This window comes from Heteronotia binoei, chromosome 4 (assembly GCF_032191835.1).
Source record: "Heteronotia binoei isolate CCM8104 ecotype False Entrance Well chromosome 4, APGP_CSIRO_Hbin_v1, whole genome shotgun sequence".
Taxonomy (NCBI): Eukaryota; Metazoa; Chordata; class Lepidosauria; order Squamata; family Gekkonidae; genus Heteronotia; species Heteronotia binoei.
In genome coordinates, this window is record NC_083226.1 from 76360583 (window position 1) to 76383931 (window position 23349).

At 38.1% G+C, this 23349-nt stretch overlaps 1 protein-coding gene across 1 annotated transcript in view; it reads right to left on the reverse strand.

Annotated features, from left to right (window-relative positions):
- TUT7 (terminal uridylyl transferase 7) overlaps positions 1-23349 on the reverse strand; it is a 66459-nt gene that overhangs the window by 37331 nt on the left and 5779 nt on the right. The window contains exons 2-4 of the mRNA XM_060235443.1: positions 16265-16777; positions 12359-12537; positions 10325-10441 (exon numbers count right to left, since the gene is read on the reverse strand). Coding sequence (XP_060091426.1) covers positions 10325-10441; positions 12359-12537; positions 16265-16757 — 789 coding nt within the window. The 5' untranslated portion in view covers positions 16758-16777. The remainder of the gene's footprint in view (positions 1-10324; positions 10442-12358; positions 12538-16264; positions 16778-23349) is intronic.

Consider the following 23349-nt stretch of genomic DNA (forward strand, 5'->3'; position numbering starts at 1 on the left):
ATCCCTGGCATCTCCAAAAAAAAAAAGGGTCCAGGCAAATAGGTGTGAAAAACCTCAGCTTGAGACCCTGGAGAGCCGCTGCCCGTCTGAGAAGACAATACTGACTTTGATGGACCGAGGGTCTGATTCAGTATAAGGCAGCTTCATATGTTCTTCATATGTTCTCTGATCGAACAACTAGACATACAGAAAGAGAATTAGCTGTCTGTGAAGTGAGTCAAGCAAGAACTATACTAAGAGAGTAAAAAATTCATGGAAGATGATGACAGAGCAGCCAGAGGACTTTTGGATTTAATCATAAGGAGATCATAGGCCAAGGGAGTAAAAAGCATGAAGATAAATAGCTAGAAAGGAGATCAAGCAGAAGAATAAGAGTAAGGAATATTAATATGATATTCCTGTAGTAAAAACTGAATAATATCACTAAATTAAAATTGATTTTCACATGGTCTGTGTTCCAAAAAGACCGTTACTAATTTTAGCATTCGTTTTCACATTCATTCTTTAGTTCTAGTAATATAGATTTCAGAAGATGAAAGATTAATACCATGAGCCTGATCACAATGGGTGGGATCCAGTTTCTATCAGTGAATGACCACTGGATACTTATTGTGAAGGGTCATTCTTCTCTGAGGAAAGGAGGACATCTTGATGGTGCTTCCTAATGTTCAATCAGGGAGGCAGGAACAATTTTTTTCAACTTTCTGCCTCTTGCCTGTGGGAGCCACCCCCTTCAGTTCTGGTAACTCCAAAAGCAGTAAGACTGAATGTCAATTCTATGAAAGAAAAATGGACAAAAGTCAAACAGCTATCTAAGAAAAACAGCAATTCATACCACTGAGACCAGAAGTATATCTGCTGAACAACTAAACTGATAATGACTTTGGAAAGGGCAAGATGTCCTCCTTTCTTCGGAGGAGAATCACCCTTCAGGGTAAGTACCCAATGGTCATTCTCCCTCTGAGGGGAAGGACATCTTGATGGGATCTCCCAAAGCAATATCTTCATGTAATTGGTTGGTAATCATCTTCTGGATCTAGAATATGTTGTAATTCATTTGTTCCAAACACAGCATCAGCTGAGTAATAGTCATCTTAAGACATCTTAGAGAGGTGGATATTGTTGACCACAGTTGCCTAGTAGGACTCTTCAGCGTAGTGTGTTAGATAACAGCTGTATCAGTTGTAGTCCATCTAACTAAGTATGGGGGTGATCCCAATTGGTATGTCTAACTCAAACTTTGTATGCTTCAACAATGCAGACCTTAAGAGAACTGCCAAGTCTGATCTTATATCTTCATTCGGTGGAGTGATGGATATGAATAATCAGCTTAAACATATGTGACATGTCCAAGACGTGTTGCAGACTGTATTTTGGATGAATGGGGTCCAGATGAAAAGATGGAAGGAAAAATTCCCTGAAACCATAGACAAATTCACCTTTGGTTTAAAGGTAGGGTCAGGGTCTGTCCTCATGACCACTTGTCTTCATCGAGACTCAAATTTCAGTTCTATTGAATAAGCACCTAGTGTAGACACCCTATTAGCAAATGGACTGCAAAAAGAAACACAGTACTGATCCCCAGTCCTCTAAGACCCAAGAGGGTGACTGGTGAAAACTGAAAGTACAGTACGTGGTTTCTGCATTGAAAATCTGCACCTTGTGATGGACCCTTTACAGAAATACCCTAGGAAAGATGGCAAACTTGGGAGTGTCCTTAAGACTTAGACCCTGGAATGGAGACATCATCATCAGAGATGAGACTTAACATATTGAGATAGGATCCTTGAGTTCACTGCCATGTTAAGAACATCAGAGAAGCCATGTTAGATCAGGCCAATGGTTCATCCAGTCCAACACTCTGTGTCACACAGTGGCCCAAAAAAAATTACATATATATATATATATATATATATATACATACACACACGCACACACACACACACACACACACACTGTGGCTAATAGCCACTGATGGACCTCTGCTCCATATTTTTATCTAACCCCCTCTTGAAGCTGGCTATGCTTGTGGCCGCCACCACCTCCTGTGCCAGTGAATTCTACATGTTAATCACACTTTGGGTGAAGAAGTACTTCCTTTTATCCGTTTTAACCTGTCTGCTCAGCAATTTCATCGAATGCCCACGAGTTCTTGTATTGTGAGAAAGGGAGAAAAGTACTTCTTTCTCTACTTTCTCCACTCCATGCATTATCTTGTAAACCTCTATCATGTCACCCCGCAGTCGACGTTTCTCCAAGCTAAAGAGCCCCAAGCGTTTCAACCTTTCTTCATAGGGAAAGTGTTCCAGCCCTTTAATCATTCTAGTTGCCCTTTTCTGCACTTTCTCCAGTGCTATAATATCCTTTTCAAGGTGCGGTGACCAGAACTGAACAAAGTACTCCAAATGAGACCGCACCATTGATTTATACAGGGGCATTATGATACTGGCTGATTTGTTTTCAATTCCCTTCCTAATAATTCCCAGCATGGCGTTGGCCTTTTTTATTGCAAATGCAAACTGTCTTGACATTTTCAGTGAATTATCTACCATGACCCCAAGAATTATCTACCATGACCCTCTTGGTCAGTCTCTGCCAGTTCATACCCCATCAACTTGTATTTGTAGCTGGGATTCTTGGCCCCAATGTGCATTACTTTGCACTTAGCCACATTGAACCGCATCTGCCACGTTGACGCCCACTCACCCAGCCTCAATAGATCCCCTTGGAGTTCCTCACAATCCTCTCTGGTTCTCACCATCCTGAACAATTTAGTGTCATCCGCAAACTTGGCCACTTCACTGCTCACTCCCAACTCTAAATCATTTATGAACAAGTTAAACAGCATGGGACCCAGTACTGAGCCCTGTGGCACCCCACTGCTTACCATCCTCCACTACGAAGACTGCCCATTTATACTCACTCTCTGCTTCCTATTACTCAGCCAGTTTTTGATCCACAAGAGGACCTGTCCTTTTACTCCATGACTCTCGAGCTTTCTAAGGAGCCTTTGATGAGGAACTTTATCAATAGCTTTCTGGAAGTCAAGGTAAACAACATGTTCATCTTGTCAAAAGAATAGGACTAGTTTTGTTTAGGGTACTGGAGGTGGATATGTCTCCTCATACTCCATTGACAGGAATTTTTCATGAAGTAGTGTAAATTCTGTTGGCTAACCTTTTTCCAGATCTAGCAGGGGATCTGTTACTTCCATCGAAAGCTCTAGATGTAAAAAGATGAGTACTCCCTTCTGTTTCTATTCTTCCTGATTAATTTCTTTTTTGGGGGGAGAAGGACTGGGGGAAAAAACAAATGTAAGGTATCTTGGCCACTAGAATGTAAAAGCATTAATTGCTTCAGAAGATGGGTGAAGTAAAATCTGGAGGAACACTGATTCACTTGATGTTTGAATGGCAAGGCAAATAGGACTACTAAAAGAAAACCAAGGTGGGACGTGATCATCTGGGTCAGACGTCTCAGAAACCATTCCTTCCCTTGGAGGGCCTGTCTGCCAATTTGGCTCACCTGGATATTCACTGATCCCTGAATGTGCTTCTCTTTGCCATATAGTAGAGTCTTGATAGTCTCTCAATGGAGGGATGAGGATCTAGAGCCTCCTAAATGTTGTGGTAACTTTGGCAGATACATGACTATTCTGATTACAGCATGTCGACAAAATATCTGTAAGTTGAGGAAGATAAGGTCAGGTACCCGACCCAAACTCAGGAGGTTGATAGGGAGGTTTTTCTTGCTCCTGGACCACCAACCTGTACTGGTGAGTCTTCTAGCACTGTCCCCAACTAGCCAGAGTAGAGTCCATGAAGATCCACTTCACTGGTGGAACACAGTATTTCTTACTTGAAAACTCACTGAGAATACTTGATCACTAAGCAAGACTAGATTTTACTATAACACGTGGGTATCCGATGGAGGGTGCTCTTTAATAATAAATTGTAGATAGGAACGTCTCAGAAATTGCTGAAGTGATTTCACATATAAACAAACTTGCTGTATGGTGTCAATGCTTGAAGTAAATAGGGTCATTGGCTGCAAGTGTCATCAATGATGAGGAGCTGCTCTAGGGATTGTTTGTAATGACTCCTTCATTTCTTGCCTTCTACTTAAATGGCGAGAAGCAATCACATGTTGTGCCCAACATGACACATAATTGCTCAAATTTCTGAGTATGGTCCGAAGAACCTAACTGAAGATTGACAAGGAATCTGCAGTCCTGTAAACAAGGCCTAGTTGCTTGTGAGTGCAGCTTGGTCACATAATTTGATCTGATCTACAAGTCATCAGTAAGGGATTGATCAAGATCTATTGGGATACTCACCTGGCTATAAATGCTCAGCGAGATAAATGGAGAAGTTTCCTTGTTCCCCTTCTAAGGAGGGGATAGGTTTTATGTCCCTAGTGCTATGAGATTATGTGTAACACATCCAGCCGGGGCTTCGGGGACTGCACTGGCTGCCGATAACATACCGAGTTCGGTACAAGGTGCTGGTTATGACCTTTAAAGCCCTTTATGGTCTGGGACCTGCCTACCTTAGGGACCGTCTCTCCCCACATGTCCCCCAGAGAGTGCTGAGGTCGGGGTCTCAGAACCTCCTTATAATCCCTGGGCCAAAGGAGGCCCGTCTGAAAGCGACCAGGGACAGGGCCTTCTCGATTGCAGCTCCCTGTTGGTGGAATCAGCTCCCGGAGGAGGTGAGGGCCCTGCGGAACCTTGAACAGTTCCGCAGGGCCTGTAAAACAACCCTCTTCCGGTTGGCATATAATTAACTGTGAGCAGAATGCCTGAATATTAAATCTTAAACATCAGATTACTGAATATTGGAAATTTGAAGGACTGATTTAAGGAATAGTAGCATAGTGTATATCGATGTGAGTTTTATGTATTTTTAGGCTTTTATGTATTTTATTGTATAATTTTAATTGTATTTAAATCGACCTTTGTTAGCTTTTATTGTTGTAAGCCGCCCTGAGCCCACCTCGGTGGGGTAGGGCGGGATATAAATCGAATAAAGTAAAGTAAAGTAAGTAAAGTAACAGTATGAGTTCAGCAAACTCCTTCTGGCCCTGGTTTTTGAGGTGGGAGGGAGGAAGGAATACCAACATGGTTTGATGAACTCCATGGAGTATCCTCTGACAACTGTCTGCAGGACAATGTCAGCTGAGGAATGAACCTCTTCTGAGGGTTGTGTGGGGAACCTCAGAAAAACCTGCTATTCTTGTTGAACCTCAGTAGGACATGCTGGGAACAGAGTAATAGTTCCTAAAACTCCTCTTGTCAAGGCAGTTAGTACTTAGGGTAACACATTTTTCTAATATCAGGTTTTTATAAAAATCGTATCGAAGTGACCCCAAATAGCCCACCGCTTTCAAAGGCACACACTGAAACTATTGACCTGGCATGGCGTGTAGGAGCCCTAAAATCTATAGCTATATTTTACATGACACTGCTAAGACCGCAGCAGAAGCCTTAATGGTCGTAAGTGATGTCATTAAGGTGAAGTCACTCCTCAAGTATCAGCTATGCTGGAACATGCCCTCACCATCCTCTGACAATAGTCCAGATGACTGCAAAGCTGCCACTAAAGCATCCAGTAGTGGGAAGTTCAAAGGAACCGAGTAGTAAATGATATTAAGAAACAAGTTTCTTAGTAACTCTTGTAATTGTCTACTGGCCATAGGTTTTACCCATTCAGTCTTTAATTGTTCCCCAAAAAACTTCTTCTGACCTGCTAGACCTAGGGAGGACTTTGTATTCTCTTCGGCCAACTGCTGGGCTGAGAACCAGAGGACTGAACATGTCTTGAGGTAGTCAGCTACAGCTCTAATGCTATTGTGGTCTTAGATCTGGGGGGGTCCCTTTTCACCACTCTGCTGATGTAAATGGAAAACAGCTTTGCATCCATGTAAAAGTTTGCATTAAAAGGATGGAGCCCATTCATTTAATTCCTGTCAAATACGTACTGATGCTTATTAGTCATTGCACATATAGCCATTTCAACAAGCAAAGTACTTTTTTGGTCTTCAGCTAATTTGTTATTATGTAAAGTTGTTAAGTTCTCCCGAACCACTAGAGGGAGTGTGAGGACAGTAATCTCTCTTTCCTTGTGTGCTACAAGATCCCTTCCTAACCACCTTAAGGAACCAGCTAGGTCTCCCTTTGGAAGAGGCTGTTTTTTCTGAACTGCCTATCAGAGCGAAGGAGCAGAAAGTAGTGTTGGAGAGGGACCTTTCTGTTCATCTCCACTATAAAATAATGTGGTAACTTCCTGATTTAATGAGACATAAAGCTGGAAAGTAAAGAAACAACCTGGGTTCGCATATATTACCATGACATTGAAAATGTAGCACATCTTGGTTCATAGAGCTTCCTGTTGTTAGCCTGTAACTGCAGGCTCTGGAGCTGGCAATATCAGGCAGTGTTTTTCACACTCTTTTCAGCACCAACAGATTTAGGCAATAGTGTTGGGGAATGCCAAGGTATGCCCACCTTGGGTCATGCTGGCTCCACAAACAATTTCATTGGGGATGCCAAGGCAAGCTGATAGAGCACACAGGCTCCTCTTGTGCCCTGCCAGGCACCAGCAATGAGGGGTAGAGCCCCTCTCCTCAGCAGAAGACTTTTGCTTTCTCCTTGTCAATCTGCCATAATATGAGTGGTCAAAGGGAGCTCGCTCAGTAAATGAAAGGAACTTGTAAAATGGTGGCCACAGCAACAGAAGATGGCCTCTATATATAACTTGTTCTTTCCCAAAGGAGTTAGAATGTAAGGAAGAACAGTGAAATGAATCAAGGGAAGTATATAAAAGTATTTAGGATGGAAGATATATATGACTGAATAAGGCTGATTTAGAAATAAAGACTTTAAGAATCATAGAGTTGGAAGGGTTGGAACAAGTTATATACAACAAGTTATATATAGAGGCCATCTTCTGCTGCTGTGGCCACCATTTTACAAGTTCCTTTCATTTACTGAAGGGACCTCTAGGTCATCGAGTCCAACCCCTGCACAATGCAGGAAACTCACAAACACCTCCCCCTAAATTCACAGGATCTTCATTGCTGTCAGATGGCCATCTAGCCTCTGTTGAAAAACCTCAAAGGAAAGAGAGCCCACCACCTCCCGAAGAAGCCTATTCCACTGAGGAATTGCTCTAACTGTCAGGAAGTTCTTCCTAATGTTCAGCCGGAAACTCTTGATTTAATTTCAACCCATTGGTTCTGGTCCTACCTTCCGGGGTCACAGAAAACACCATCCTCTATATGACAGCCCTTCAAGTACTTGAAGATGGTGATCGTATCACCTCTTAGCTGCCTCCTCTCCGGGCTAAACATCCGCAGCTCCTTCAACCTTTCTTCATAAGACTTGGTCTCCAGACCCCTCACCATCTTTGTTGCCCTCCTCTGGACCCATTCCAGCTTGTCTATATTCTTCTTAAATTGTGGTGCCCAAAACTGAACACAATACTCCAGATGAGGTCTTACCAGAGCAGAGTAAAGCAATACCATCACATCACGTGATCTGGACACAAGACTTCTGTTGATACAGCTCAAAATTGCATTTGCCTTTTTAGCCACCGCATCACACTGTTGACTCATGTTCAGCGTATGATCCGCTAAGACTCCTAGATCCTTTTTGCACATACTACTGCTAAGACAAGTCTCCCCCATTCTACCTAAATGCAGAACTTTACATTTATCCCTGTTAAAATTCATTTTATTGGTTTTAGCCCCGTTTTCCAGCCTGTCAAGATCATCCTGTATCCTGTTTCTGTCTTTGCAACCCCTCCCAATTTAGTATAATCTGCAAATTTAATAAGCATTCCCTCTATTCCTTCATCCAAATCATTGATAAAGATGTTGAGCAAAACAGGTCCTAGGACAGATCCCTGAGGCACTCCACTTGTCACTCCTCTCCAAGAGGATGAGGAACCATTCACAAGCACTCTTTGGATGCGATCTGTCAACCAGTTACACATCCACCTAACGGTAACAGGATCCAAACCACATTTTACCAACTTGTCAACAAGGATAGTATGTGGAACCTTATCAAAAGCCTTACTGAAATAACGATAAACAATGTCTACAGCATTCCCCCAATCCAGCAAGGTAGTCACTTTCTCAAAAAAAGAGATCAGGTTAGTCTGACATGACTTGTTCTTGAGAAAACCATGCTTAGTAATCAAATATTTTTTTCTAAATGTTCCAGGACCAACTGTTTGATGATTTGTTCAAAAACTTTTCCAGGTATAGACATCAAGCTGATGGGTTGGTAGTTACCAGGATCCTCTTTTTTCCCCTTCTTGAAGATGGGGACAACATTCACCCACCTCCAATCTTCCGGCACCTCTCCTGTTCTCCAAGAATTTTCAAAAATAGTAGCCATAGGCACAGAAATTACATCCGCAAGCTTTTAGAACCCTTGGATGCAATTCATCTGTCCTGAGGACTTAGTTTCATTTAAAGAAACTAGGTGTTTATGTACTATCACTACGCTGATCCTAGGTTGGAACTTCATACCCTCCTTATATGTTCTGTTTTTGCCATGTTGAGCACCGTTCCCCTCAGAAGAGAAGAGAAGACTGAAAAAAAGTAGGAATTGAGCAGTTCCGCCCTCTCTTCATTACCTGTTACAATTTCACTTTCTTACCCATGCAATGGGCCTACCATGTCCTTGCTCTTTTTCTTACTCTGAACATAAGAAAAGAACTCTTTTTTGTCTTTTTTAGCATCTTTGGCCAGCCTACGCTCATACTGAGCTTTAGCTTTCTTAACTTTTTCTCTACAAGCACTAGTGACTTGTTTATATTCATCCTTGGTTATAAGGCCCTCCCTTCCAATTCCTAAAGGAGTCTTTTTTATTTCTCAAGACATCGGAATCCATGTTTTATGCATCCCAAGGGTTTGGTTTCCGTACAAGTCTGCAAGTTAATATTACCTAGCGTATGAGCCACTCTCTGCAAATCTTTAATGTTCTTATCCCCAGTTTCTGGCATCATACGAGGCTCTGAATTATTGTCTCGCTCCCCCATACAATTTAGTTTAAAGCCCTCCTTATTAGGTTAGCAAAGCTGTTACCAAACACCCTTTTCCCTACCGCCGTAAGGTGCAAATCATCTCCTGATAGAAGACCACCATCTCGAAAGTGTAAGCCATGGTCCAGAAATCCGAATCTTTCCTGACAACATCATAAATGGCTGCTGCAGCAGGAAACAGCCTATATAGCTTGTTCTTCTCCAAAAGAGTTAGAATGTAAGGAAGAACAGGAAAAAGGGTTAAAGTATATAAATGTAGTTTATGAGGGGAAGTGTAGCACATTGAATAAGGCTGAGAAAGAAATTTGGGACTCTTAAAATGGTCATCACTGATAGAGACAGCCTCTATATATTATTTGTTGGTCTTCACCAAAATGAATCAGAATATAAGGAACAACACTGAAGGAATTAAAGGAAGTATATAAAGGTAGTTATGAGGGAAAATATGTAAGATTAAATGAGGCCGAGTAAGAAAAAAAATAGAGTTTAAGAATTAAATAAAGGCAAGGCTTGATCTAAGACCTGATCTCCCAGTAGAGGCAGGAAAATAATTGGAGGGGGTGGCTCCCACAGGCAACAGACTGGAAGCTGAAAAAAATTGTTCTTCCCTGACGGGACTGTGGGAAACACCATCAAGATGTCCTCCACCGCAGAATGAGAAACAACAGAATTACTGTGGCCACTGAAATAGTAGTTTATAATACCTTTCTTCTGTATCATCTTCAGAGACACCAACACACAGAAAGGTGAGTAAGCAAGAATAAACTACTAAAGGACACAGTGCTCAATCCACAGTGGAACCAATGCACAACAGTGCAGAATTGAAGGAAAGTTGAATCCATTCATTAGTCTTTTGCAAATGCCCTTATTTCTCAGATTTCAACTTTGATTCTGAACTGTGAAGCTGTGACTGGACAGCCACAGTAGCTAGCAATACATTTCATCAATTATATCTACAGTTGCTAACTTTTCCACTCACATTTTGTAACAATAATTGAGGCTCTTGTAATCTCTGTGACTGATAAACACAGTACTGTATATATCACTGGTGAAACATGTTCAGAAACTTCAACAATATGGCAAGATGCAAACATAACTCCTGTTTTACAAGCCTTAATAGGTGTGAAAGTATGTCGGTATTAAAAGAACACTATTATTAGCTGTTACAATATCAGTATTTGGAAACAATCAAAATAAAAGTTTCTTGAATTATATTTTCAATGCATGCAATATACAAGAACATATTGTTATAGTTTGACTTGCCATAAGCTCACCTTTATGTTTTTCTTGTGTCTTTTTTCTTTTATATGCTTATGAGCAAATGCCACAGATTCTAACAAAGTATCGCATAATCTGCAAGTATATTTGGCTGTTGGGTAGCTTCGAGGTCGCTGAAACAAACCATAATAAGTTATTAACAAAACTTACCAATAACTGTCACCTGAATGCAGAATTAAGAAAACAGATCATTTAATAGCACTAAAACTAGCAGCATAGTTCTAAGTATGCAACAGTAGATGCTACCAATATTTTGTGTCCACCGAAGTGTTCAAGTCCAGACTGAAGCACTGATTACTCAGATCAGATCCATCCCTTGTCGACATACCTAAGTCTTTCTACTTATTTATTTTGACACAATTTCACACTCTCACCAAGGAATATGCATACTTTGAATCCACTTTGATTTTCCTTTTTCCTTTACAGGTGAGAGACCTGTGAGAAGATGTGTGGGAGAATCTCATCCCCCTCCACCAAGCTGGTCCTCCTCCCGACATTCGCAGCATCCCCTCCAGTAGCCCCTTCAGCTTCTCTCCTTTCTCTGATTCCTCCTTTCCCTACTTTCTCAGAAATATCTCCCTCATCTGTACATGTCCACATTATACAAAATTTAGATCTGCACTCTGAGTCCAAATTCACCATTAAAGATAGATTTTGTTTCTTCATACAAATTTTTCTCTTTAAAATGTGTCGCTTTCTTGTGTATCAATAAAACCCAGCATTATACATACACATGAAGCACATAGAATACTCAATATTAAAGTCTACTTTGTATATTTAAGCAATACATTACAAAAGCTTATTCAAACTACTGTTGTATGTTCTGGTTGTAACTAAGAAATATTATCCTCTTCCAATAATTTTCAAATAGATACTCTTCTTGATTTACAAGGCTAAACATACACTGTTCTTTTATTCCTATCTAAAAACCTACTAACATAGCTCTTCTTAATTGAGAATATTTAAAGGACAAGGAAAATGAAATTGTTAAAGCATGTTCTCCAGTCCAGCTGACATATTCAACTTTTAATTTAAAATTTTATTTAATGCATTTATATGCTGATTTTAGGGTTCCTATGGTGGAAAATAATCAAAACAATGTTTAAAATGCAGATTATAAATATATAAATATAATATATAACATATATTATACATATTATATATAACACTATATATATAACTATACATATAAAACATTAGATACATAGATTTATTTTTAAAATATATTTAAAATAGATCTATGTGAGTGTGTATGTATATATATATGTATGTATATATAAACACAGATCTATTTTAAATATATTTTTAAAATAAATCTATGTATCTAAGTCTCAACTGTGCCTCCTATCTGTGGATAACTTTATCTATGGATTGGGGCCACATGGAAGCTAAACAGATTTTTTTGTACACTTGGGAAACTCTCCAGTTTTGCAGAAAACATTCAATGTTTAAATTTCCCCACAAATTAAAAAAAAACAACAAAAATGTTTGCACATCTGCAGTGGCAATTTTTTTTTACAGTTGGACACAGTGGTGGTGTATACTGGGAGCCACCCAGGGCTCAGCTTCAGCATTGGAGCCCAGTGGCGGGTGCAGGGAGCCACTCTGGGTGCAGCTTTGGCAGACACTGGAGCTGCTTGGGGTCCAGTTGCCATGGCAAAACACAATGGAAGATGCTCTGAGCTCAGCCACGGTTTTTCGGTGGCACTGGGAGTTGCTCAGAGCCCAGCTGTTGCTGCAGCACACATCAGGAGCTGCTCTAGACTTAGGCATAGCAGACAGACCCCATGAGCCACTTGGGGCCACCACAAGCTGCTTAAAGCTGCCAGTGGCTCCCAGGCATTGCTGCCAGTTAGGTTTCAGGTTGAGCACCAGCCAGTTAGGTTTCAGGTTGAGCACCAGCAAATCAGCAGGGGAAGATGGGATTCCCATGAGTTTCGTGGGCTCCCCCTTGTAAAATATATAAACATAAACATAGGCACATATAATCAGGGAGGATGGTGAAGAGGGAACACCAAAGTATTAGTTACCTTTCTCAACCTGTAAATAAAGTCTCGCTTGAGTCGTTCTTCTGCTTGCTGCAATCCCAGCAATTCTTTTGCAGTCAGTGTAGACTCATCTATAACGGGTCCATCCATATCATCATCTTGATCATTCTCTTCTTTTCTCATCCTTCTTGATCTTCTTGGCTTCCTATGTTTCTTCATTTCTTTTCAACAATTAACAGAACAAAGCTTCATTCAACACCACTGCAATAACTTACAGAATTTCAATATAGTCCCATAATTAAGCAAACCACTATTGAGAAACCTGGAATACTGATACTGCTGGTGGAACCTACAGTTCTGGTGCCAAAACATACCACAACCCAACTGAGATACAGCACAAAATAAGACAAAAAAAACCCAAACACCTTTCTCCAGAATATAAGCATGTGGGCAGTCCAATCATGTGCATATTTACTCAGATGCCCCACTGTATTAAATAGAACGTGCTTCTTGTGATACAACACTACTTTTCTAATGATATTCAGTGTTTTTTTAAAAGGCCTCCTGAATTCAATGAGACTTATTCCTTGGTGAGCAATACCAAACTGCCAACAACTAATGATATTTTCCTACAAACCCTAGTCTTCAAGTCCTTTGGGGGGTTTAGGTAGGCATTAAGAAGGCAGCCTAGTTAATTTACAAATCAATAAGAACCAAGTGTTCAACAACTTATGATTCTATTGTTAAATTTCAAACCCTAGTTTTTCATTCTACTATTACCCCCAATATTTACATTGTTTTAATATAAACAATATAATTATCATTCTCATTGAATTCAGCTTGCTGGGGGGAAAGTGTAGATGACTGAGGAAGGCAATGGCAAATTACCCTGTAAAAAAAAATCTGCTGTGAAAACGTTGTGAAAGCAATGTCACTCCAGAGTTGGAAACAACTGGTGCTTGCACAGGGGACTACCTTTTACTTTTTAATATTGCTCATTTGAAACACCTTAAATATAGCCTATAGGCTATTTGTGTTTCCAAACAAAATATGTGGTAGTCCAGGGGGGGAAAAGCATTCCCCTCCCCAAAGAATTTTTTTCAATTTTTCTGTTGGTAAAACTGGAAGATTTGGAGGGTCCACTAAAAAAAAAAAGATGAAATATTCTTCTCTTTTAGAAAGAGTGAAATGCTTAAAGAAAGGTGTTCGCACTCAAAATGCATAGCATTTAGAAGTCAGAGGACTTTTTCAATTTCTTATGAAATATTTTCTCTTTTTTGAGAAAAAATTTGTATTAAAACACATTTAACTCATTCCAAATGTATAGGATGAAAAAGTCTAGGGACTTCTTCAAAATTTCCAGTAGTAAAAATATGAAAAATTCTGGGGAACCATGAACCCTTTAGAATGAAGCAAATGAAATATAAGGTTTTATGGGAAAGTGTAGTATGAAAATCTTTATGTAAGACAACTTCAGATAATGAGAATTCCTACTGTAGAACTATACAACATTTTCAATAGTTTTGTTTTAAATGTAAATGAATTTGGCAACAATTAATATGTTGTCAAATGTATGGCCTGTGGGCTGTATCTGGTCCCTGGAGGGCTCCTACCGTGCCCATGAACAACTCATGGTTCTCTGCTTCCTTCTCCCTCCCTCTCTCTTGCTTTCTTCTGCAATGTGGCAGCTTGCTTTGTCAAGACTGCTCAATCACACAGGTGCTACAGGGGAAAGCCTCTATATTCTCCATTGGCTGAGGCTCCAATGGGAAGGAAGGGGGGAGAGGCAGTTTGGTTGCCAGGGTCTCTCAATCACACAGCAAAGCTACTGAGCCAAGCTTCTCTTCCTTCTACTGGCTGAGGCTCCTCTCCCTCCTCATCCTCTAGGACAGAGGGAAAAAGTGAGAGCTTCCTTTGCCCAGTTTCCTTGCAGGGAGAGAGACAAAGCACCTTTAAAACCAATGAAGTTTTATTCAAGGTATGAGAGAGAGGGGGGAGGGAGAGAGAGGGAGAGATGGCTTATTATGCCAGGGCTCTCCTGGGTGCAACTGGGTTTGCCTTCCCCTTTTCATGTCTTCATAATCCAGTCTTCTTCTCAATAGGAAAGCAATGTGAACTATTTAGATGTCGAATAACAACAAACTGGGATTAGGTTGAGAGTGTGTGTCCAGACCAAGTTCACACAGTACATTGCCTTTGCAGACTGGGGATTTTGAATTTAGACTTCTCAGACTGTAGGCTGATAATGACCACTATACATTGCTGTCTCTCTATTCTTGCACTGACTTATAGGAGTTGTAGTTATTTCTCTGGGGAAGACCATAGTTTTGTAAACAAACACATAGCCCTTGGTCTGTGTCATGGTGCCTTTACATGTTCTTCACCAGTACATGAAGCAATTTATCTACAAAAGCTCACAATGCCCAGCCATTTCATTTTTTCTTCTGGGTCTTAGGCTCAAAGCATTGACCATGAGATTTCTGTAATGAATGTCAATGAATCAAAAGTAGGTTTGCAACTTACAGACACACACCTCAACAGCATACTCATGATTGCTATGGCACAGACATTGTCTCCAGATTTTGATGCAATAATTCAGAACAAGAGGTGTCAGTTAACAGAGACTGTTAAATAAACAAAATAATCCAAGAGTGCTAATTTTTAAAGCATATTTTATTTTAAGTTTTTAAAAAAATCTTTGTATTTGTCTGTTTCCTTTATAAAGTTTATATGTCTGCTACCTGGCATTACATTTTATAAACACACACGTCCTGGCCCAACAAGGTCTCATTTATGTCAGATCCGGCCCTCAAAACAAATGAGTTCGAACCCCTTGCTTTAGTGTATTTAGTGATAATACATTATTAAAGTGTTCAGTGTTTTCAATGTCAGAAAGTTTAACAATATCTAGTTATGCTGGTAATCCTGTCTATTGTAACTGTATGTGTGCTTCTGTCCAAATAATACATTTTCTCTTGGCAGGAAAAAATCCACAAAACCCTTAGAATCCATTAGTTAAAAGCCAGTTTCTAGTTTACAGAAGAGACCTTAAAGGCTTTAAGTACAGTCATGTACTCCTGATACTAGTGCACATTTGAGCTGGTTAGAGGGAGAACTTGAAGAAAGGGCCAGAAAGCTGTCCAATGCCCATTTATTCAGAGCATGGAAGGTGCAATCTATTGTAAATTATTCTGTGCAAGCCCTAATGACATGAATGGAAGTAATATAAGAGCACTATAACCATGCTCTTGTTATGCATTTTCACTGCAGTGCAGCTTGCACAGGAGTCTTTCCCTATGGATTGTGTTCTTGATTATTTGATCTTGGTAGATGGAATTTTGCACAACATTATGTAAACCTCGAGCCTACTACTGACACCATATCTATAAATCTGGAATAATTTTCCAGCTCTGACTAATGGGTTTATTCAAGATTAATGGGAAAGGCAGAAAAGCTATTACTTGCTTAACTCACAAACAACACTGCTTTAGTCAATGTAGGGCAAAGACCACTTTTACCTCATATAATGAAGGAACAGGCCTGGAGTGAGCATACAAGTTGCCTTATACAGAATCAGGTCATTGGACCATCTAGCTCACTACTGTCTAGCACCTCATGCAGAAGAAACATTTCTTCTAGCACCCACTTCCCGAGAGTCTTTTAAAATGCTATGGATTGAACTTTGCATGTCTGGCCTGCAAAACATGCGCTCTACCACTGAGCCACGAGCAATTTTTTTAAGGTAGTTGTAAGAACAACAGTTTGTACTGCAGCATAACCTAATGATAAATACGGCATAAAATTATTGTTCCACAGTAGCCTTAATATTTCCCAGAGACAGAAGACAGAATAGATAAAATACATAAAAGCAACCTGCGCTGCAGTTACTAAAGAAAGTTATCTTTAAAAGTTTTACTTCAAAGATAGTTATCTGAAAGTGTAGATTACCAGAATTTCCTTTCTTATCAATCACTTCTTCACTTGTAACATCTCTCTGAAGCTGCCACCGTACATTTCTGCTTCCTAGGTCCTCACAGTCATGAACAGAATTCTTCCTTGGCCTGATAACTACAGGAATCCGTGCTGCAGATTTATAATCTCTCCAATTGTCTAAATTAATACGATGGTTGTCAGATAACCACTTTTTAATTTGGTCTTTTTGGGCATCATTTACCCTCATTCCCTGATTGTGACCAGTGTTTTTAAAAGAATTTGGACTATTCAAAGCACCATGTGCTCCCTTCCTGAAACTTGTTCCATAGTGACTCAGTGCTCCTTTCCTTTTTTCAGCTCCCACATCCATCTTGTTGTTGTGTCCATTTCCATAATCATCCATAGCTTGGTAATCATGACGTAAAGCACACTTCTGGAAGTCCTCTTCATTTACAATTCCCCGTTCCTTACTGCGCCTGGCAAAACAAGGTTTTGCAGCCTCTCCCATAATAGTTTTTCACTTTTACCCTGCAACGAAACAGAGAAGAAATACATTTACCAAATGAGACCAGAGATGCTGAATAGCACTGAGTTAGGCATGGGAATCTGATATTCACATTGTCATGCAAGAAGCTGTTTGCATTGTCCCAGGCTAAACACAGAATCTCAGGTAGTATAGATTTTATAAAGTGCTGTTATGAGTATTCAAAAATGTTACTTATTGGAAACATAGACTTGGATCTTGACTAGACTTTGGGGGGGGGGGAGGGCTTTTGCCAGCAAAAGTCCTTCCATTTCTTCTCCACTATTGCTGAGGGTCTCCATCTCCATGGGAATGGGGAATGATTGAGAATCGCCCCCACCCCAATTGAATCCACATAAATTTACGTGGGATCCAACCATACACAAACAATATAGAAGTCCATCACTTCCTTTTAAAAATTATAGCATGAGATTATTTGAAATATAAGCATGTCACCAAAAGAATAAATTTCATAAGGGAAATATTCCAATTGCTCATGGTAGTTATACTGATGTCAGATAGCATATATGCATAACCAGAGAATAGATGCTCCAGCTAGACTACTGACTTTAAAAGCACCCTCAATAACATATACAGCACTCAAGGAGGAAAAAATGATCTACTTAGGTTAACATAGCAAGCAAGGTGAGGCTACCATATACAATAGTGGAATTTTGTACGTTAAAAATCCCTCTCAAATTTATGGTAACAGAAGCTGGATATGGGGAGTGGTATCTCTTAATTCCTATGAGTTAAATTACATAAATTATGGAATTGAGGTTTAATCAAACCAATGACATCTAACTAAGTTATAGGGGAAAAGACAGAACTTCATACCAGTTATCTTTGGAAAGTTTATTTAAACGGTACAAAGCAGGATACAAAACTTTAAAAGGTGTAACTTCTCTGAGATGAGGGGAGCATGTGAAGAGGAAACTGAAAGGAAAGGTAAAAAGGGTCAAAACCCTTGAGGAAATTTGGAGACTATTTAAAATTATAATCCTAGAAGCTCAGATAAAATATATACCACAGGTTAGGAAACGCACAAATAGGAATAGAAAAAGGCCTGCATGGTGAATAAACGAAGCAATGGAAACTGTAAAAGGTAAGAAGGATTCCTTTAAGCAGTAGAAAGCTAGTCCGAGTGAGATTAATAAAAGGAAACAGGCTGTGGCAAATAAAATGCAAGTCTAAAGCTACACAAGACTGGTGTGGATCCGGATAATTTGCAGAAAAGGTATAGATTACTATCTTTCATTCCGGGAGTATTTAAACAGAATAAATTCAAAAGGTGGGAAATGGAAATCGAGAAAGCTTGGAAGAAGAAGGGATGAAGAGGTGAAATTTGGACTTTTTAAATTTAAAGGACAGTGCTAAAAAGTGAGAAGGAATTTATTGTTTGGTCTACTTGTGGTTTTGAAAAAAGAGCACCATCGTCACAGACCTACAGCATACACAGTCAACACAGGAAGTGCTACAAGTATCGTGAGATCTCTCTACCAGTGGAAACGGGATTTGGTGGCAAGTAAAACAGGAAGCATTAGATGAAAAGCCTACTCTAGGACTATAATACCATAGAAAAACATCGGCGGCCATTGCAAGGAGGTCAAAATTAAAATAATAATTTTAAGGGTTTCAGAACATTAATAATTGTTGGAAACAATTGAGATGGTGATGAAAGTTTAACTACTATCGGACATTATTGTCAATATTGGACTTTAGAAGCTTTTAAAGGAATTTTTTTTTCGTTTTTAATTTCTTTTATTAAATTCATGAAGTATAACAGCCATAAACAGAAAAAAAGAAAAAACAAAGCATAAACCACAGTAATTGACTTGCCATTCATACATAAAGAGGCTGTTTGTGGGTTGTATCGAAATCGCCAACAAAAAAAAAAGAAACTTCTATCTAAATTTTATAACTATAGAATACAAATTGTACAAATAAATCAGTGCATAACCAAATTTTCAATATTAATCACTTAGATATTATTATTGTTATAGTTGTTTTTTTTTCCATACCACCTATAACATTTATCCCATTTACTACTAGCTTCCGTCTTGGACTCTCCTTTTAGCAAATTAGAGAGTATGTCCATTTCAGCAGCATAAAATTTTTTATCAACCACCTTGTTTAATTCAGGGCAGTTCTTCTGCCACCAATATTTGGCAAAGACTATTCTTGCCGCAGTAAGAATATAGACCGTTATAAATTCGTCCTCAGGGAGAACTTCTTTCTTAACTAGTGATAGTAACATCATCTCAGGTTTAAATTGTATGTTTGTTTCTAATATTGCCTTTAATATTTCAAAAACTTTTATCCAGAATTTTCTGGATACTTTGCAATTCCACTATATATGATAGAAAGAGCCTATTACTGTACCACATTTCCAGCATTCGGGTGAAATAGATTGATTGATTTTAGATAGTTGCAAAGGGGTGATATACCACCTACGAAATAATTTAAAAAAATTTTCTCTGAAGCTTACTGGTTTAATAATCTTATAATTCATTCTCCATACAGCCAACCATTGTTCCAAGTCAATATTTTTCTGTAGGTTTTGGGACCATCTAATCATTGACTCTTTGACTAATTCGTCCTCCAACTTTATTTGAATCATATAATTATAAACCTTCTTGATTACTTTATTTTCATCCGTGAGCAATAGTTTATCAAAGTCGAAGTTACCTTTTGTAAACCCTTGAGATTTGTCTTTGTTAAACTTGGCTACTATCTGATTCATTGTCCACCAATCGAGTTTTATCCCCCGAGACTCTAGATCCTCCTTTTTTTCTCAAATTATCTTTTTCATCTAACAAATCAAGGTATCTAGTTCTCTTAGAACAGTTCCATAGCTGGGGTTGAACTGAGGCTTCTTCTGGATTTAGCCACCTCGGTGTCTTAATATAGATTATTCTTTTAATTTTTAACCAGACATCGTAAATAGCTTTACGGATTAAATGGTTTTTAAAATACTTTTGTCCTTTATTTATATACCATAGGTTTGCGTGCCAGCCTGCCTGCAAATCGAAGCCTTCTAATGCCAGTATTCGACTGCTTCCTAAAGTTATACAATCTTTCATCCAAAGTATTACACAAGCAAAGTAGTATGTTTCCCAGTCCGGGAGACCTAATCCACCATTTTCCTTTTTGTCCTTTAAAATTTTCCATTTAACCCTAGGCTTCTTAGCCTGCCATAGAAAGGATTTAATCAGTTGATCTATTTTAGCAAAAAAAGGTTTCTTAACCGCAAAATTAATCATTTGAAATAAAAACATAACTCTTGGGAGAATATTCATTTTAACCAGTGCAATCCGTCCCATAAAGGATATATTCATATTAGCCCATTTTTTGAGAGTAGGCTCAACCTCTTTTAAAAATGGTACAAAATTGTTATCATATAAATTACTGCATTTGCTTGACATTGTTATCCCCAGGTATTTTATCTTCTTTTCACTACTAAACCCTGTTCTTCTTTCAAGTTCCTTAACCTCTTGTATTGACATATTTTTGTAAGAATTTTGGATTTCTGCTTATTCACTCTCAATCCAGCAGCATATCCATATTCTTTTTTTAAAGGGAAGTAGAAAGTCGCAACCGCCATTTTGAAAGAAATAAAAATTTAAAAAATAAATATCTCAGCCTAGGAGGCTCTGAGGACGGCGAAATTAGGCGTGTTGGAAAAAGCAAGCTCTCATCTTTTGAATTTGATAGTTGAATTTTAATTTGGTGAGAACAAAATTTTTGGTGTTTTTAAATGTCAGAGCATAAGCAAACCCATAAAAGGGCTACCTCTCTGGTGAAAATGCAGGAACAATTAGAGGCAATGGAGGCTAGAATGATGAAAGGTATGAAAGACATGATAACTGCCTCTAAGAAAGAAATTATAGAAGGTAGAGTAAGAATCATGTAGGAATTACCAAGGCAAGTGATAAATGGATTAAAAAGCAAAATTGTAATATAGCTTGTTTACAAGAAGTACATATAAAACAGAAGGATTATAAATACAGAAAACTCACAGAGAAATTACGGGACAATGAAATTAGGTATAGATGGATAATACCTGAAGGTTTGAGCTTTGAACTTCAGGGAAAAAGAACCACAATTACAAATGAACAGGAACTGCGTAGATTTTATGAACATAAAGAATTTGCACCATGATGGATTACAAATTATTATCTTGGAATGTAAATGGACTAAATTCACCACAAAAAAGAAGGGCAACATTTCACTGGATTAAAAAGCAAAATTGTAATATAGCTTATCTACAAGAAGTACATATAAAACAGAAGGATTATAAATTTTTATGGAATAAACAATTGGGATTAGAATTTTATTCCCTGGCTGAGCAGAAGAAAAGGGGAGTGATTTTTTTATGTTAAACAGGAATTGGATCCGAAATTAATAATTAAAGATAAAAATGAAAGATTTGTAGCAGTAGAAATTAATTTGAATGGGAAAAAAGTTGTTATTGGGAGTATACGCGCCAAATGGAGCAAAAGATGTATTTTTAAAGGATATTACACAACAACTTGATGAACTGACGTATGATCAAGTTTTGATAATGGAGAACTTTAATGGAACAATTCAGAATGTATTGGATAGATCTGGACAAAAAATAATAAAGAAGGAAAATTGCCAAAATCTTTTTTTGAACTGGTTAAACAAGAAAATCTGGAAGATACATGGAGGAAATTTAATCCTGATGTACGGGACTATACATTTTTTTCAGCAAGACATAATTCTTTTTCTAGAATTGACATGTTGTGGGGCACTAAGGATTTGGGCCTTATAACAAAGAAAAATGAGATTTTGCCTAAAATAGGAGCTGATCATAACCCAATAATGTGGACTACAAATACGTTGAAAAAATCAAGGAGATTAAATGAAGATTTACTACAGAATAAAGAAATAGTGACATCTCTAGAAAACGAGACTAAAGCTTTCTTCCAAATAAATGATAGAGAAGATATTGAATTCCAGACGGTGTGGGATGCCTATAAGGCAGTAATGAGAGGAATATTGATAACATTGAACAACAAAGATAAAAGGGCAAAAGGTAAACAGATGTTGGACATTCAAAATGAAATAAAGAAAAAAGGTGAATTAAGGAAAAGGCCAGGAAAAAAGAAAATTATGAGGGAGATCACAATATTACAAACACAAATGAGACATTTGTTAAATAATGAATTGGAATGGAATTTGAAAAAATTACAGCAAAAGTCTTTTGAAGGAGCAAATAAACCTGGAAAGTACCTGGCCTGGCAATTGAAAAAAAAGAGAGAAAGTAACATTATTAGTAAGATTGTGGTGCAAGGAAGAGAGATGGTGGATCAAGAAGGAATAAAAAGAGAATTCTTTAAATATTATGCTAAAATATTTAAGGGTGTTAAAATAAAGAAAGAAAAGATGGAACTATATTTACAAAATATTAAAATAGCATCCTTAAAAGATAATATGAAAAAGGTTTTGAATGCGCCAATTGAAAGAATAGAGATTGAAGCAGCGATCGATGCAATGAAAATTGGAAAAGCTCCTGGACCAGATGGATACACAGCTAAATTTTTAAAAACATTTAAAGAGGAATACCGAAGCTCCAAAAATTGATGAACATGATAAGATTAAAAGGTAAAATACCAAATACATGGAAGGAAGCAGTGATTCCGTTAATTTCAAAAGAAGACAGAGATGTCATGAATGTAAAAAATTATAGACCAATTTCATTATTGAATAATGATTCTAAAATATATACAAGAATACTGGCAGAACGACATAAGCAATATTTGATAAACTTTATAAAGGAAGATCAAGCAGGATTTCTCCCCAAAAGACAGATAAGAGACAATATTAGGACTGTTGTAAATATTGTAGAATATTACGAAAGACATCCAGAAAAGGAAGTAGCATTATTCTTTGCAGATGCAGAGAAAGCATTTGATAATCTAAACTGGGACTTTATGTTTGTAGTAATGGAAAAAATGGAGTTGAGAGAATTTATAAGGATGATAAAAGCAATATATACTGAACAACATGCAAGGCTATGTATAAATGCAGACCTTACAGAAGATATGATAATTAGTAAAGGTACAAGACAAGGGTGTCCGCTCTCTCCACTGTTGTTTATAATGACACTTGAAATTTTGCTGATGCAAATTCAAGAAGATAAAGAAATAGAAGGATTAAAAATAAAAGGATTTACTTATAAATATAGAGCATTTGCAGATAATATAATGTTTATAAATGAAAATCCAACTCAAGTAACACCCTTGCTGTTAGCTAAAATACAAGAATATGGAGAATTGGCGGGATTTTATATAAATAAAGAAAAATCAAAATTTTTATGTAAGAATATGCAAGTAAGTAAACAAAAGGAGTTACAAAAGTTAACAGGTTGTGAAGTTACCTCGAAGGTAAAATATTTGGGTGTGGAGATAACAATGAAGAATATTGATTTGTTTAAAAATAATTATGAGAAGCTATGGCGTAAAATGGATGAAGACATGATAAAATGGAATAAACTTAATTTGTCATTGCTGGGAAGAATAGCTGCAATTAAAATGAACATTTTATCAAGAAT